The sequence below is a fragment of the Eleutherodactylus coqui genome, chromosome 3 (genome assembly GCF_035609145.1).
Source record: "Eleutherodactylus coqui strain aEleCoq1 chromosome 3, aEleCoq1.hap1, whole genome shotgun sequence".
NCBI lineage: Eukaryota > Metazoa > Chordata > Amphibia > Anura > Eleutherodactylidae > Eleutherodactylus > Eleutherodactylus coqui.
The window spans coordinates 200,674,036-200,691,739 of NC_089839.1; the positions used below are offsets into that span (position 1 = coordinate 200,674,036).

Here is a 17,704-nt window from a genome sequence, read left to right on the forward strand (position 1 = left end):
ACAGCAGCAGCGCCAGCTCCATTGAAAGCAATGACAGAACATTGAAATCTTCTGTCTCTGTTGTGACAGCAGCGGCAGGAGATTCCTCTCATCACTGAACACTGTGCCAGCAGCGGCAGGGTGTTCAGTGATAAGGGGACTCCCCGTGAGGATGAAGGAATCCCCTGCCGCTGCTATCATAGCAAAGGCAGAAGATCACAATGTTCGGTCATTGCTTTCAATGGGGCGGGCATTAAAAGCAATGAGATGAAGGGATTCCCTGCAGTGATGCGAAGCTGTTTTCATATGAAAACCCCCCGCATCCAGGGGTTCCACATGGATTGTGAGGGCGATATCGGGCCGTGAATCACGAGTATAAGGCATGCGTGTAGTACATGATACATACACATGTTGTGCACTTAGGCATCTGACAGTCTTCCCAGTCATAATTTCTCCTATGCTTTCACATAGGAGCAATGATCACTCAGTCAATGGGGGTGGAGTGGGCCAGAGATCACTCCACCAACCTCCGTTCACAGTAAACAGGCAGTCGTTCATAGACGAGCAACTGCCTGTTTGCACGGCCAATCATCATTTGATTTTTATGCCTGCTGAAGTGACGAAAGATAAGTGAACGCATTAGTCGCACGATGCATTTAGACTGAATGATTATTGTTCAGATTTCCATATTCTAGCGAAAAATTATTGTTCTGTGTAATAAGGCCCTAAGATAGATAGATATATAATATATGGTATATAACAGCATTTGGTCTGGTGAGACTTGTATATATTTATTTCCGTTGGGCTTACTTTTCCTTCTTCTCCATGTGCCCTACAGATCGTCCTACTGCCGAAGTTCTCCGAACTGCCTGGTTTCCATGGAACTGACCCCGTGTCTGTACATCACCGGGAGGAGATGGAAAACTACCGGTGTCTAGAGTCCTTCAAGATGGCGACCATGCCAACCCTAGCAGAAATGTGCGTGAAGTTGATCTGCAGCATCTCGGCCATCATCCACGATGGAGCATTACGTGAGTTATACGAGGAGAGGGGGGAAGAGACAGGATTGTTTCCTGTATAATATAGAAGATTTAAACATAGGCTCTATGGCCGGGCAGCTAGGTGTGACATCAGTAGGCTCAATGCCAAGTGTCAGCTAGAAAAGTGTAAAGCACATTGATCTTCATTGGGCACAGTGGAAATGTGTTCTCTGAATACCGTACTAATGCATTAATCTAGGTTTGTCAGATGCCAGGAAAATCTTTGTCCTAGACTGCATTAAACCACCTGTAAAGACATGTTCAAAAAACACCCATGGAAGTTGGGTGTTCACATACTTTTGTCCAAGTCATGTATGCATATACTGTTTGAGTATAGACAGAGAGATAGAGTAAGAGATGAGAGAGAGATGGATAGATATGAGATAAATACATAGCTAATGGGGAGAGAGCGCAATATAAGAGAGAGATAGATAAATATGAGATGGATAGAGACATAGATAGCTATTGGATAGAGAGAAAAATATTTAGATCTGAAATTGATTGATAAATATGGGATAGAGAGATATGAGATGGATAGAGAGACAGACAGCTATTGGAGAGATATAGATACGAGAGAGAGAATTTTTCTTGCAAGATTCACCAGTAGAGGGCACTATAGTTGATTGCTCACTTGCTTTTCCTTTTGCAGCATGCCTCTGTAACCTTCAGGGTTCCCTCAGCGCCGTCTGCGACAAAATAGGAGGACAATGTATGTGCAAGCCGAATGTTATTGGCCAGCGCTGCGATCAATGCGCTCCTGGAACCTATGGATTTGGGCCCTATGGATGCAGCAGTAAGTGAACATATGTGTACTTGGCACAAAATGTAATGCCCGCCCATAACCAGTCAGATACTCGCTCTCATTTTAATTCTGGCACCTATCATACCCGATTTCCCACAGATATAGACAAGGGGCCCTTGGAGAAAGGGGCCTGGCCGTGCTTTTCCCAACCCCTTTAATATTAGTGGGTGAGTAAAAGAAACGGGGAAATGGAGAAGGAGGTGTGATGACTGCAGACATCAGGCCCTTCTGTTCTGGATGGCAAAACCGAGCAGCATAAATGGGGACCCATTGATATTCGCTATGGGGCCCCATCTTTTCTATGTATACCGTTGGGTACTGTCTATCAATAACGTTCATTCCTTTTATTTGCACAGAATGCGACTGCCACCCTCAAGGCTCCTCATCAAGATTTTGCAACCCCATAACAGGGCAGTGCCAGTGCCATAGTTATGTAGTGGGCAGACTGTGTGATCAGTGCTTGCCTGGTCAATGGGGCTTCCCTCATTGCAAGCCTTGCCAATGCAATGGGCACTCTGAAGAATGCGAACCGAGGACCGGAACCTGCATCAGATGTAGGGATTTCACAAGTGGCCGACACTGTGATAAGTAAGTTGTTGGATGATGTTGGGAGGGGGAGGGGGTACGATAAGGCACAGTGCGTGAGATACCTCAGTACAGTCACTATCACCAAGAACTAACATTTAAATTCTCCGCAGTGTGCTACAGAGTTACATTCTCTTTAGTAGAAAAAGCTTGCAGCTTGGGATTCGTCCCCACAACAGCTGCCATCAATAATATGCTGTAAATTACTAAACTGAACTGCAATACCATTTTTCACCACTGTTTTCCATGAACATTTTCCATAGAAACCAATGCAACAGCGCCCCACCTCAGCTGACCGGAAATGGAATAACTCATTGCAAATGAGCCAGTTAATTGCCCACCTAAGTGTGACATGATTTATATTTTTTTCAGGTGTCTGGATGGTTATTATGGAGACCCCATTCTTGGATCTGGCCAGCAGTGTCGCCCTTGCCCTTGCCCTGGGTATCCTAGCACTCAGAATTACCATGGCAGCTCTTGTTACGCTGACCGAGATTCTGGGCACATTGTTTGCCTCTGCGCACCTGGATATACAGGTAAAAAGGATGTATAATGTGGTAAACCAGACAGCTTTCGAAAAAGCTGTTGCACCGTGCTGATAGGAGCTCAGAATTTAGCGCAAGCCGCGTGTCAGCACCATCATCTAATTTGCAGCAATTACAAGAAGCATCCTGTCCTCATTGGCCAATATCCCTGCAGAAGGATTTAATCACCTTGTGGAATCTACACCATGAGGAATTGCTGCGGTTCAGATTGCCAAAGGAGTCCAACGCACTACTGATGCGGGTCTCTAATGAAGTGGTCATACAGTGTTTATAAGGCTGGATCTGCCATGTTGCAAGTAGCAATGAGCAGAACATTGAAAACCAGATTCATGTCAAATGGTGAAACGCGTTATACACATCCGTATCCTCCCCATAGAAGTCGATAAAGTCTAAAAATCAGACCCAAACATATTAAAACACAATTGATCTGCTTACAGAAGTCAATGGAATCTGAGAGTGCTCTCTTTCTGTCTCTTGTTGATCAGGTTTGCGGTGTGATCGTTGCTCCCCTGGATACTTTGGGAACCCTGATCAAGATGCAGGAGAGTGTCGCCCCTGCCAGTGTAACAACAACATTGACCCCAGCGACTCTGAGTCATGTGACTCCCGCACAGGCATGTGCTTGAAATGCTTGTACAACACAGACGGGCATCATTGTGGAGAGTGCAAAACCGGTTACTTTGGAAGTGCCATCCTGCGCAACTGCCGCCGTACGTACTTAGATAAAACCGTCTATGTTCTTGGTTTCCATTGTACCTGGATTGCACATCTGCTGAATAAGTTGGCGCTATACAAATAAGGATTATTGTTATTATTTACCTTCCTTTATTACAGGTTGTACGTGCAACGAGCTGGGAACGCTGCAGTCACACTGCTCCAGAGACTTCTGCTACTGCGACAGAGTGACCGGACATTGTCCCTGTCGAGCGAATGTGGTTGGCAAGAACTGCGATGAATGTGCAACTAACTTCTGGAACTTCGGAGCAGACCTGGGCTGCGAGCCCTGTGCTTGTGTTCCCAGCTATTCCTTCAGACAGGACTGCAATGTGGTGAGTCTCAGTGGTTGGTCAATAGGTTTTTAAAATCTTTTGAATGATAAAATATAAGGAGCAGGGGGTATGGGGATATGATGACAGGGTACCAATGGGTTCTATGGTACCTGGAGGCTTGAAGATGGCCTCCGGGTCTGCCACTTACAGTGGTCTATAAGACTCACAGACCAATATGATACACTTCAATACAGAAGTATTGTAGTGTATTATAACAATGTCAGAAGTAATGAGCTTCAATTCCCCTAGCGGGCCAAAAAGAAAATGGTAATTGAAAGTGTAAAACAATAGTTAAAAAAAAGGTCAAAACCCCACCTTTTTCCTCTTACTATGTTAAAAAATAAATAAAATCACAAATTTGGTATTGTCGCAATGGCCCGAGTAAAAACATAGTACATTATTTAACACCCATTGTGCATGCCAAGAAGCACAGAAAAAAACAAATTTTGCATGTCTCACCATACAAAAACAGAAATAGAAAGCAATCAAAAATTCATATGGATCACCAAATGCTATTATCAAAAAGTACAACTTGTCACGCAAAGAATAACCTCTCATACAGCACAGACAAAAGAAAGAAAAATGTTAGGGGCCTTTGAATGTTTTCCTTGCCTACCATCAAGGCGATGGGACCTCTCTTTGTTATTTTGACATACTAAAGCCTGCTATTATGCTTAGGGAAACGATCTATGCTGTATACCTCGCTCCTCTAGACCTCTTGACTGTTGATTGGGCCTTTAAAGAGACCAGCTTTTACCTACAGATTCTAACTGGGCAGTTTGGCACTTTAGGAGGATTGACTCTAGGCGTATATAGCCTTCGGTGCTAGCCAACGAGTGTTAGGATTGACTCCCAGACTTCCAAGCTATTTTTTGACAATTGCATAAATGGAATGCTTAAGTCTGTGAGAGTGAGATAATCAGATTGGTCTCAGCTTATATACTGGATCGGTTTCCCCCAAAAGGAGACTTTGGCTTGTTGCATCTTTTTCTAGAAGCCGTCTTACCTTTTGTTCATAGGCACTAGCATGAGCATATATTGCATCTAGGACTCATAACTTTGGTATACATCACCTTGAGCACAGTGATTCACCTTTGCAAATTATACGACTTATCTAGTACTATCACTCCTGATGATCCACATTTACGAAGTGGTGAAACGCGTCGAGCTTATAGTACGATGCAATAATCCGAGACCAAAAGTGTGATGCAATAAACCTAAGAACAGTGTACCTAATGAGAAAATTCTGTAGTTCTTGCACTAAGACGCGCAAGTCCTTACTAAGTATTTTGTAGCGTTAGCTACATATGGAGACGTGACCGTGACACTATCATCAGTTTCGGTCTGACTGTAATATCTGAACAAAGAGTGTATGATCATCTCATCCTCTGGTTGAGGATTTATCATTCCCATACAGTGACACGATTCATAGTTCTAGTCCCAATAAGTATATCTCTCTAACAAGAGTATTTTTGTAGCTAACGACGTCTTGTCCTAGGTTGGTCGGAGGCGCTGCCACCTGGTGGCTTGACCACCCTTGAGTGGCTGCAACATCCTTCCCAACTCTTTGTTTTGTGTTGTGCCCTGAGTCTACTGTCTCTTTTTAAATTATTCTAATAAAGATTATTATTTTAGCATAAGTCTTTCCTGTGAATAGGGCTGAATTTTCTAGTTAGACTTTTTGCACCAGTAAAACGCTGCAGGGAGATCAGCAGCATTTCACCATATGCCCATGGACATGAGGCTTAACTGTGATAGGAGTGCCTGTGCCCTCCTCTAGGCAGTTTCTGTCGTAGTGATCATGCAATAGCATCACATGGACTTAATTAGAGAACACATAATCCCAAATAGATCTGAGTTGGTCAGAATTGAGATCACATGACTATCTGGAAAAAAAAAGAAGTTTCAGACAGAAAGAAACAACTAACCAAGGTAACACTAGCCAGCTTATATATACTGGGGGATAGCAACATAATGCATACAAAAATCAGAAGTGGCCCTTTAAAAGAAAAAAAAAAGAAAAACTGGGTTTTTATTATACAAAAATAGCTAAACTTAAAAAACTGTATAAACTTGGCACCTCTGGAATTTGCTGACCCACAGAAGAATGTTGTCACATTACTTATTCTTCATGCTGCTGTTGTAAAAATGAAATCTAAAAAACAATAGCCGAATTTCTTTTTTATTCTGGTATTTCCCCACACAAGAAAAGGACACAAAAAAACCCAAAGGCGCCGAATGTTCCCAAAGGTACAGTTGGTAGTAGTTTACTAGTTCAAAGTTATATGAACACTGGCTGCACTACCTGAATATGGCAGAAAGAGGGCGCCAATACCGGCTACCACCAGATTCCTGAGGAAGCAGGGGGACCAAACCCTCTACTAAGTGTTAAACACGCTTGTCATGAAGGGGGGCTAATTGTGAGACCGCAGGAGTCACTAAAAATGGCATTTTGTGGTGAATTTGGAGAAACCGCTTGTTATATTAGTTGTGTACGGCTATTTACATTTTTCTTGTTTTTTTCTGCAAACAGCTGGAAGTTTGTAAATTTGGCAAATAAGCTGAATTTGTAATGGGTGGGGGTGATAATTTTGATCGCAAATGTATTAAGCAATTAATCAGCACAGACTTCATGTGTAAACCAACCAAATTGATCTATACGGTGTATTTTGCCTCCTGAAGTACACAGGGCAGTGTTACTGTCGGACGGGATTTGGAGGCAGAGTCTGCTCTCATTGCGAAGAGAATTACTGGGGAGACCCACAGCAGAGATGTGAAGGTACAGTGACTCCCAGGTATTTTATTGTAATGTGCCTAACAGAATTCTATCCCAAATTCCATAAATGTCCCTGCAGTACACAGTTACCATTTTCACTGCCCCCTACTGGTAACAGCTCCTGCTAGAATAGCTGCAGAGGTATAACTTGAAGCTCCGCCATGTAAATTCTGTACTAGGGTCCCTCAAACATCACATAGTATTTATGGTACTGGGTCTTTCTCTGTTCTTAGAATAGGTTGCATTTGGAGCCTTTGCACCCCCTAGAGCTATGCAGATACATTATCTTACCAAAAGTATTTGGACCCCCCTATCAGTAAAATGGATCGTGTCTTATTAGCATGTCCTGTGTCCTAAACCATGCTACATAAAATGCATGGAGGTGTCAGCCATACTTTGTGATGGGAACTGCCAAGCCGTCCATCATGAAGCACAATGCATCAGTCCATCAACAATGGTAGAAGGAGCGTCGTCATTTGACTGTAGAGCAATGGAAGAACGTTCTATGGAATGATGAATCAAGCTGCTACATCTTCATATCAGATGGATGTAACTGTATGTGGAGGATCCTGGGGAATGCCTTTTACCTGAGTGTGTTGTGCCAACAGGTAAGTTTGGCGGATGTTCCCTTATGGTCTGGCGATGTTTTACGTGGCACGGACTCAGTCCGTTGGTTGTAGTGACAAGAACCATGAACATGGAGGTGAACCCTGACATACTAGACAATAATGTGCTGCCGACAATGTGCTAATACTCTGGCAATGGTCAGCCATACTTCCAACAAGACAACGCGTTTTGTCACAAATCCAGTGCTGTATTACATTGGTTTGAGGATATGGATATTCCATGATTGGCCTGGATGCACAGAGTCCCGACCTGAACTGTACTGGACATCTTTGGGATGAACTAGAATGCCGGGTCAGAAAATTTAAACAGCATCCATCTTTTTGGAGAGAACTTGCCAAATGTTTGCAGGATGAATAGAGGGAAATACCAGCTGAAATGTATCAGACGTTAGTAGAAAGTATGCCATGGGGAGTATCTGATGTCATTAGGGCCAAAGGAGCCCCACTAAATATTACTTCTCCTTCTTGCTCAGATGTTCAATTACTTTCGGTAGTATACTGTGATTGAGGGGTTTTGGGGGGGGTAGTAGTGGACCCCTTATCAGTATGCCTGATCAGATTCTTACTTGTTTTCTTCCATAGCTTGTAATTGTGATGCATATGGCTCTGAGATACAGCAGTGTGACCACCTGACCGGTATGTGCCGATGTCGAGAAGGGTTCACTGGGCGGCGGTGCGACCAATGTGCCAGAGGTTTCCAGGATAACTTTCCCAGGTGCTCTGCCTGCCACCAGTGCTTCTATCAATGGGACAGTATTATCAGCCAGCTTCAGAACCAGCTCCGAGGTATCCAGAAGAAGGTGTCTGACCTACAGGAGGGAGGAGAGACTCCAGAGATCAGCAACAGCCTCATAAGAGAACTGGAAGATAGACTGAGGAGCGTCAAGCAGATCATCGGAGATGGAGGCATTGAGGGAACACGCATGCTGGAGCAGATGAACAAACTGGTGAACAAGATAAGGTAAAGCTTAATGAAATGTGCTGCAGCTTTCTAATGTATTTTATGTTACAGCTCCTTACCTCTCTCAATATATCAGCTTGCTGTCAGTGAATAGGATCATTCTTGCATTCCAAAACTGAAACCCTGCACGGACATAAAAATAAATCGCAACTTATTCTGCAAATATAGCAAGTTCCAAAATTTGCAACTTTTCCTAAAAGAAATTATGCAGGGGGTTGTAGGGGGCACAGGAGGTTGGGGAATAATTGGCTTCCTTAGGTCCACCTGGCCAAATATTCTTTTTGCTTCTTGTAGCAACATCTTGCGGAGCTACATGAATTCTCCTACTCTTGGCTCTTTCTCCTTCCCTCTAATGTTCCAAGGCAGTGCTGTCAGACCCTGCAACATGTTTGCTTAGTTCTGCAACTACATATTATGAGTTTGATTCTGGTATTGTATCTATATACTGAGGTTGGTTCTTGTACAGTATTTATGGACTGACCTTGGTTCTGGTACTGTATTTATGTACTGGATTACTTCTCGTGCTGTATTAATCCTATGAGCTTGGTTCTAGTGCTGTATTTGCTATGAGCTTGGTTCTGGTGCTGTATGAATCTAATGGTCAGGGGTCAAACCTGGGACCGCCTGTGCTCCAGTTAGCAGCTTTCTCCACTGAGTTATCCAGCTCTTGGACAGTTCCTTATTTTTAAACTTAGCCTCGTTTCTGTGCCTCTGATCTAGTCCCTGTTTTGGCTTCACCCTACCTGTTAATTGGACTTCCTATAAAAGCCTGGCCCTTCCTCCACTACCTTGCGTGATTATCGTGATTATTGTGCTCCAAGCCTCGACCTAACTCTATATCTGCCTGCTCTTCTGCTATTCAACTGAGACTTCCCGTTGCTGACCCAGGCTTCCCTTCTGTCTACGCTACCCACCTCCTCTATCTGTACTGCAGACTGAGACCTCCCGTCTTCTCCCCAGACCTGCGGCTATTACACTTGAGGCTCCACCCTCGTGTCTGAAACTGCTACAGTACTGAGCTTGGTTCTGATATAGTATGTATACTCTGAGCTGTTGTGGTGTGGGTGCGCTACTCTTTTGCTTCTTTCTCCGCAAGCAGAATATAGGCAAACTGCTTAAAAACGCAATATATGTTGCTTTTTTTTGTTTCTTTGACTGGAGGGAAGAAGGGAGGGGGCGCCAAAAAAAATTCTGCAACCTAAGACTGGTACTGACTGCATACATTTAAACCAAGGTTACATGGTGACTTTAGCTATGATGGGCCCCACAGCCCAAGCTCACAGTGTAGTCCTCTAACATCTCATAGTAATAGGAATCAATGGAGTCATTTTGCAGCTCACAAGTTGCTCCCGATGAACCCAAGAAGTCCAGCGAGTTTGAATTTCTTGCAATTGTTCGGTCGGGGTCTCAGCAATGTGCTAGCTCCAACATGACTGCATTCACTTCCATTAGTACATGATGTCACAAGGCTACATTGTGGTGCTTAGCTGCCAAGGCGTATCGCATCCAAAGTTGCCCTGTAGCATCAAAGTGTAAATGTATGCAGTAACCTCCTGTGCGCCCTCTAGTGGTGGCTGCAGACATTCCATAATTTAACTTGTCCTATGCAGTGGATTTAGAACTCTGTTTCAGAAAAGCTAAGCCCTGACCCCGGTAAAGATGTATTAAGAAATGACCCCAAGATGTTGGTGCTAAAAGTGGCAACGTTATAAACGATGTTATTAAAGTTGTTCTGGAGTTTTCTCCTTCCAGTCCAAGTTCAGTAATGGCATCTAATCTTTGGGAGGTCGTCATCAGTCGTCCTCTCAGGAATAATAAGACAGAGCTAAATATAGACATCCCGTGTTTATAATGGCGGAGAGCAGCAACGCTATTTATAACTGAGTGTTTATTATAAAGGGTCGTTAATGCCTTCTCTTCCTCCTCTCTCTTCAGTACGGAGGTGGCTCAGCTCTCCTATCAGCTCCATTCCCAGGAGAAGAAAATTAACGATACTCAGAGACAAGACAGAAAGCAAAAAGGAAAACTGGAGAAGCTGATGCTGGAACTGATCGTGACCAACAACACCATACAAATGCTGAGAACACAGATAGAGGCCATAGCAGCACTGGGCTTCAATGGTAAAAAGATGAATATGTCAGGGGTTTCCCAGGACTACAGTATTCATAGATTGTCCATGACTATAAGATTAGACTACACTGACAAGGGGAGTGATGGCCTCAAGATACTTCGCCAAGCGTGCTGTCCCCATATCAGGCACAGTGCCAGACTTTGGTAGAGGCTGCGCCTGGTATTGCAGCTCAGTCCCAACCAATGGGATGGAGCTGCAGTACCAGACACAACTACTACTAAAAGGGGATCTGTTTAATGGATACAGTCTTGAAATATAACACAAAATGTACCCGAGCATAAGATGAGCTCCTTCCAGATACAATTAAAGGGGTTTACCAGAATTTTAACTTCTAAAACTCCCGACGATCTCCAGAATGGGGGTCCCATGTCTCCCGTCATCCTCACAGCGAGGTTACTGCACCACCCGCAGTGAGGAAGAGACCGAATGAAGAGCTGTTCGCGCAAGCATAGAACTGCCCCATTCACCTTCAGTGGGACTGCCAAGTTACCTGTGCATACGGGTCTTTTCGTCAGCCCCATGAGGCGCCAACTGCACTGTGCGGTCAGCGCTATATTCAGAGTGATGTCACTGTGGAGGAAAAAGTGATATTTTTTCCCCCCCTTCCGCAGTGACCAGAGAGCGGTACACTGCAGTCCCATTCTCGATGTCGGAGGGGGTCTCATTAGTCAGATCCTCACAGATCAGTAAGTTATCCCCTCCCTGTGCGCCACTCCCTTTGCCAGGTGCCCGCTGCATCCCCCAAGGAAAATGGAGAACCAGTCCTTCTGCATCCAGACCTCATCGCAGGCCATATAAAATGACGTGGTGGGCCGGAGTTTAAATTACATAACTGTACTATAACGACTGTACTAACATTGTATATATTTTTTAGGGTTTTCCACATTTGCTCAATAAAAACTCTTTTTTTGGGAAAAATATTTTCAAAGACCAAGAACTTTTTTATTTTTACCTTTGACAGAGCTGCGAGGGCTTGCTATTCATTGGTCCCATCTTGGGGTACATATGGATTTTTTGATCACCTTTATTGTGTTTATTGGGAAGCACAATGAACAAGAAAAGCATTTTTTATAGCATTTGTTGTGCAAGAAAATACTTCTGTTAATTTAATTGTGTGGGTTCGTACCAATGTGGAAATACTAAAATAAGTATTTTTTTATTCTTTTCCTTTTTTAAAAAAAAAAAAAGGTGCAAAAAAGGTTTTTTAATAATTTTTTTTTCAGGGATTTTTTTTGCAAATTTTTTTTTTGTACTTCTTTTTCTATATGCCTGTAGGGGATTTGAATGTGCAATCTTATGATTACTTAAATAGTACATTGTAGTGCTTCTGCCATGTATTATCTGTTTTCTTGCCTATGACAAGCCATGGCAAACCTGGAGGCCCACCGCAATTGGATAGCGGAGGGCTGATAACATTGTAGATGGAGCTCCTTCTCTCTGTTAACCCTGTACATGCAGCAATCAACATTGCAAGGGGTTAACAGTGGGCATCTGAGCTTCTTCATTGCAACGGGACTGGAGTTGTTCGCTACAGCCAGCTCCCAGCATTTCGTGGGAACCCCTTCCCATCAATACATGCAGATGTGCATCATTGGGTTGGAAGGGTTTTAGGAAGCTGAAGATGATGACGAAGCATTAGGTAGTGCAAAAAGGGTGAAAAGAAGGGAAGAAATATCCAAAGTGGAAGAACCATATACCAGTTTTGCTCTAGGGTCCATGGATACATGTTATGTCCATGAATACGTTACTAGTTATGTAACCGTAAAAACAAAGAAAAAATGTTAAAGTGTTTCCTATATAACTTCATTGCTCTGTAGATAGGATCTCAGTTCACCTCACTTCCATAAAATTCAACATTGCACAGAACAGTTGGCGCTTAGGCATTTCAGGCCCTATACATACATTCTCTATATTCTATGTGTATTGTTCTTCATCTTTGATAGGATCACATCTCATTGTTTTTACTGAAAATTTTGGGTGTTCGACTCAAGGAAGTTTCATTTTATATGGGAAACTGATAAAAAAACACAACGTCCCTACTGGTCCTTGCGGTCTCAGGACCCCTTTTACATTGATCTGCAGCCTTTAATCTTCCATTATCAGATAACGTATGCTATTGAGTCATTCTAGACTTCCATCTTATCTTCTAAGAAATTACAGATTGACTGCCAAAATAAATGTGAGGTTGTGCCAATAGAGTCCCCACAGACTTCTCAACAAACAAGCAAAAGCATTAGACATGAGAAGAAAGGGAAGAAACAAGCTGCCCCCCCCCCTCCAGGATGGAGAAACCGCAATAGCAAGGGGACCTCCTATTGATATGTGCTATGGCGTCCCCTTTTGCATGTACAAGGTGGTACCCCCTGGAACGACTTGCATGTTGGACAACCAGGGTCAACAAAAAACACATCTGTACACCTGATAAATCATTGTATTCACCACTCTTATCTTTATCTTGAACTTTGCAGAGTCCTACGGCAGCGTCTTAAGGTCCTACTTACAGTCTATAGAAGCTGAAAAACTGGCCAATGGTTCTATATCTGGAGCTGACAGCCCTGTCTTCCAGTCCAGACAGACAAGGCTGAAGACAGAGAGACTTCTGAAGGACAATCTGGATAGCTTCCGGAGGAATATGACAGCCCAGAAGACATCCCTCAAAGAAATTCAGAAGAAAGTTAAGGATCTCAATGTCTACCAGATCAATAAGAAGGTAATGAGGTCTGTTCTGTGGTAAGCTACAAAGTCCTAGGGTGGTCCTACATTGTTCTTATTGATTTATACTGAGTGGCCACTTTATCAGAGACCCCATCTAGTAGCATGTTGAACTTCCTTTGGTCTTCAGAACCACAGCAATTTGTGATGGCGTCTATTTCACTAAGTGTTGAAATCGGTCTGCAGGAATATTGACCCATGTAGAAAAGAGATTTCTTGTAGTTGCCACTAAGTAGATGGCAGTAGTGACAGGCTCTGAACAGCTGATAGTGATAAATCGGGTCATCGATTTACGCTGCTTGCACCAAATCCGGACCCATCCATCAGCATGGTGAACCAGGAATCTGGATTCATCTGACAAGTCGATGTTTTTCCACTGCTTAGTGATCCAGTTTTTGGTTGTCTACTGTTATAGCCCTTCAGAGCCAAGGATGATAAGATGTGCATTCGAATTTGGAGCACTAGTAATGTATTTGGCTGCTCTTGACTGCAGTGCCTGTTCATCAGAATGATTCCTGACATCCTCCTCTAACCCCTTTTGAGTTATTTCCATCCACAGTATCCCCTTTCGCTGAATGTTTTCTCTTGATCCCACCATTCTCAGTATACTCTCCCCACCGCTGCATGAGAAAACAGAACAATGAAATCCTGCCTTGGCTAGTCTAGAACCAATAAAGGCGTGATCGATAGTCAATCAGATTGCTGGATTTCCTTATCTAATGTGAATTCACACTAAAACTGATCCACATAAAACTTTTCACGTTATTTTATTTTGCATTCTGGGGTCATGGCTCTAATTTCCATACAGAGAAACTCCAATCGTAAAAGGCATGGGGGCTCTAATAACGTGGCCATTCACTGTATATTCCTATATAAACTGATGGTCTTGGACCACAATACACCATAGCCACCAATTAAGGCTGGTCTTCCAAGTGCAACTGATCTGAGCTCCACAGATGCCATGAATATTGGCAGCCTTTCTCGACAATAAACCTCAACTGCTCGTACAGAAGTTTTGGCCTATCTTGCAAAACCCATGAATAATCATAAGGCATAAACTTTTAATTGGACTCATTTGACTAATTTTGGGTATCTTTATTCTGGAAGATTTGTGGTGCCCCTGGGGACAAACCCTGTGACAAGTCTCCCTGTGGTGGAGCAAACTGCATAGATGAGAAAGGCCTAAGGAAGTGCGGCGGAGAAAACTGTAACGGAGCTGTGCCGATCTCAGCCAAGGCCCTAATGGCCGCACAGAATGCAAAACAGGACCTGGAAGTCATGGGAAATCAACTCAATGACATCTCTCAGAAGGTTTGTGCCACGTTTTATCTTTTATCCGAACTCTAATGGCCATATAGAGCCAACGTGGCATGCCGTTGAGTGGTGCTTTAGGTGCTCACGATTGGCCAAGTAACCTTCTTATATTTTTGTTCTCCAGATTCAAGCTGTTCAGGGAATTGCTCAAGAAGCAAAGATGCAAAGTCAGTCTACACTGACCAAGGCCAGGGATGCAAAGAGACGCATTGAAGACTCCACAAAGAAACTGAGAGCCTTCATTGAAAAGATTAAAGACTTCCTGACTGGTAAGAATGCATCTTCAAGAGACAGGTGGCTTTATTATTCATCCCAAAAATTAGCAAAAGACCAAGGAGGATATGATTTTGCAGTTGAATAATTCAGTTCTTGTCTATAGAGGAAGGTGCGGACCCTGAGAGCATTGAGATAGTGGCTAGGAAGGTGCTGAACATCTCCCTTCCGGTCAGTCCCGGTGATATTGCCTCGCTACTCACGCAAATTAATGAGACCATCGGTAACCTCAGTGGGGTGGAGGTGATCCTCAATACTACTTCTGAGGGCCTGGCTGCAGCCAAAGACCTACTGCAACAAGCCAATGAAGCCAAGTAAGTGATGTTAATCCTAGTTTACAATTTCCTTTCATACTGTGGAGTTGTGATGAGTAAACTTTTGAAAAGTTTGGTTTGGCCGGTTCGCTTATTTTCAGAAAAAATGTTAGTTGTAACCAAACCGGAACTTCACCAATACCCTTAAATCTGGTATATAACACTGCCTAAGAGCCATAATAGCCCTATATAACACTCATAGACTCATTCCTAGGTCACGTAAGTACTTTTGAGCTGTTTTTAGGCAAAGGTAAAGGGGTTTTCCAGGCAGTGCCAGCTGTCAGTACCGGGATACACAGGAGTCAGAGCAGAAGGCCGCCTGCACACGGGCGGAAATCCAGCGGCGGGATTTCCCGTGGGATTTCCGCCACTGAAAGCCTGCATAGGAGTGCATTACAATACGCACTCCTATGCAGACCGTCACGGTTTGGCTGCGCGAAGTCTCGCGCGGCAAACAAACCGCAGCATGTGCTACAGACCTGATCGTACCACCTTCTATATTAACTGAATATCACAGTGTTGTTGATACTATAATTGAGCATTTGGGGCCCCATTTATAATTTTGCCCATCGCCGCACTCTGTCTAAGATCGGCCATGAATCCCAACTTTGCAACATCTGCAAACTGCTTGAGGAGTGTAATGATTTTCTCTCTTCCTCCAAATAAAAGCCCATATGATTGTCTATGAGATGGTTTACAGAGAAAGATATTTCCAATACATGCTGGCAGATTTTCTGATGGCATACGAAGAAACTAGTTATTATGTTGCCAAAGCGGTCTTACACTATGCCATCCTGTGTGCACGAGTAATTACAGTAGATCTGGCCATTATATGACTTGGAGCCCACAGAGGGGAAACTAGTGATAAATGCAGGCTTCATCTCCCTGAGCTCAGCTCTCGAAGGGGTGAAGATGAGCAGTCATGTCGGTCTGTTCTGGGTCTGGGTATAATCTTGTACAGAACAGGCAATGTCATAGGAATTATATATTTATTTTGACTACTTGTTAGACAAGGCTTGTTGAGATGTTATAAAGTAATTTTTGATAGTAGTGTCCCTTCCCTTGTTGAAATGGTAAAATCTGGCTAGAGAGCAGAGGGGAAGAAGGGAAGGACTCTATGACTATGTTGAGATGTCTATAACAAGGCTCCTCATGGGAAGTGCTGCACTAACCGTTAAGCTACAGTGTCGGCCAATCACAGCACTCGCTCAGTAATCTATGCAAATGAGCTGGTGCCAACAGCAATTTCTTGTCAATCAAATTCGCCTAACAGTTCATTTTAGTTCGCCCTTTCTATGGGATTCAGCTCTTCAGCAGCGAGTGAGTCATTCTGTGTAGATATTTTAGATATTTTTCCATTCTCCTCTGGTAAGTATAAAACATGCGTCTCCCTAAGGTCAAAGTCTCTGCATCTAGTGGCGCATAAATACAGCAGAGATCTATGTTATCATTGGGTGGGCACATAAGGTCTGACTAGCAGCGCTTCGCCTGGTGCTTGAGGACGGCGAAACGGGCTTGAGGGCTGTGAAACGGCCAGGCCACCCCAACCTTTTCCCACAGGCCGGGTGGCCAAGAGTAATATGATTTATTTATATAGCGCCATTGTAATCCACAACACTTTACAAGTCAGAGACAACATACACAAAATAAGATACAACATACAGTATCAACAATAGGAATGAGGGCCAGCTGGCAAGAGCTTACGGAATAAAAGGAAATAGCGGTAACGCACATGGTGTAAGAGCTTGTTCTGTGCAACCCTGGAAATAAGATAGGGGGCTCTACATCTATATAAAGGTGAAAGCCCTCACTGACTGACTGATTGACTGACTTGCCACTCATTGTCTAACTTACCGGTGTTGTGCAAATGTGAAAATAGGCACAAGCATTCTTAAGGTCCTCTATAGGAAGAGTAAAGGGGTCGCAACTTCAATATTCAATTCTAAGTGCAAAAGTGACCTCTTATGTTATGTAATTTCCCGGTGTCGTACAAACGTGGAATTCGGCACAAGCTTTCTTTATGTCCTACATAGGAAAAGTAAAGGGGTCGCAACATGATTTATCAATTTTAAGTGCAAAAGTAAGAGAACCCCTATGTTATGTACCTAATCTAATTCTCTAATTTCCTGGTGTCGTACAAACTTGAAATTTGGCACGCTCAATCTTTAGGTCCCACAGAGCAAAAGTAAAAGGGTTGCAACTTGATTATTCAATTGTAATTGCAAACGTATGTGACTCCCTATGTAATGTAAATAATACCACACATCTGTACCGCACAAACGTGACATTTGGTATGAGCATTCTTTAGGTTGTAAATAGGAAAAGTAAAGCAGTCACAATTTGACTATTCAATACTATGTGCAAAATTAAGTGACCCCCTGTGTTATGTAACTTCCCAGTGTCATAAAAACGTGAAAGTTAGCACGACCTTTCTTTAAATACTGAATAGGAAAAGTAAAGGGGTCGCAACTTGATCATTCGATTCTAAGAGCAAAAGTGAGCGACCCCCTATTTTACGTACCTAATCTAAATCTCTAACTTCCTGGGGTCGTACAAACTTGAAATTTGGCATGACCATTCTTTAGTTGCCACGTAGT

At 43.3% G+C, this 17,704-nt stretch overlaps 1 protein-coding gene across 2 annotated transcripts in view; it reads left to right on the plus strand.

Annotated features, from left to right (window-relative positions):
- The window catches only part of LOC136621333 (laminin subunit beta-1-like), a 121,458-nt gene that overhangs the window by 88,287 nt on the left and 15,467 nt on the right, over positions 1-17,704 (plus strand). For both annotated transcript variants that reach the window (XM_066596776.1, XM_066596777.1), the window contains exons 19-31: positions 818-1,010; positions 1,669-1,812; positions 2,178-2,409; positions 2,779-2,942; positions 3,437-3,661; positions 3,786-4,000; positions 6,683-6,779; positions 7,985-8,363; positions 10,299-10,483; positions 12,963-13,204; positions 14,314-14,517; positions 14,645-14,789; positions 14,900-15,107. In XM_066596776.1, coding sequence (XP_066452873.1) covers positions 818-1,010; positions 1,669-1,812; positions 2,178-2,409; positions 2,779-2,942; positions 3,437-3,661; positions 3,786-4,000; positions 6,683-6,779; positions 7,985-8,363; positions 10,299-10,483; positions 12,963-13,204; positions 14,314-14,517; positions 14,645-14,789; positions 14,900-15,107 — 2,633 coding nt within the window. The remainder of the gene's footprint in view (positions 1-817; positions 1,011-1,668; positions 1,813-2,177; positions 2,410-2,778; positions 2,943-3,436; positions 3,662-3,785; positions 4,001-6,682; positions 6,780-7,984; positions 8,364-10,298; positions 10,484-12,962; positions 13,205-14,313; positions 14,518-14,644; positions 14,790-14,899; positions 15,108-17,704) is intronic.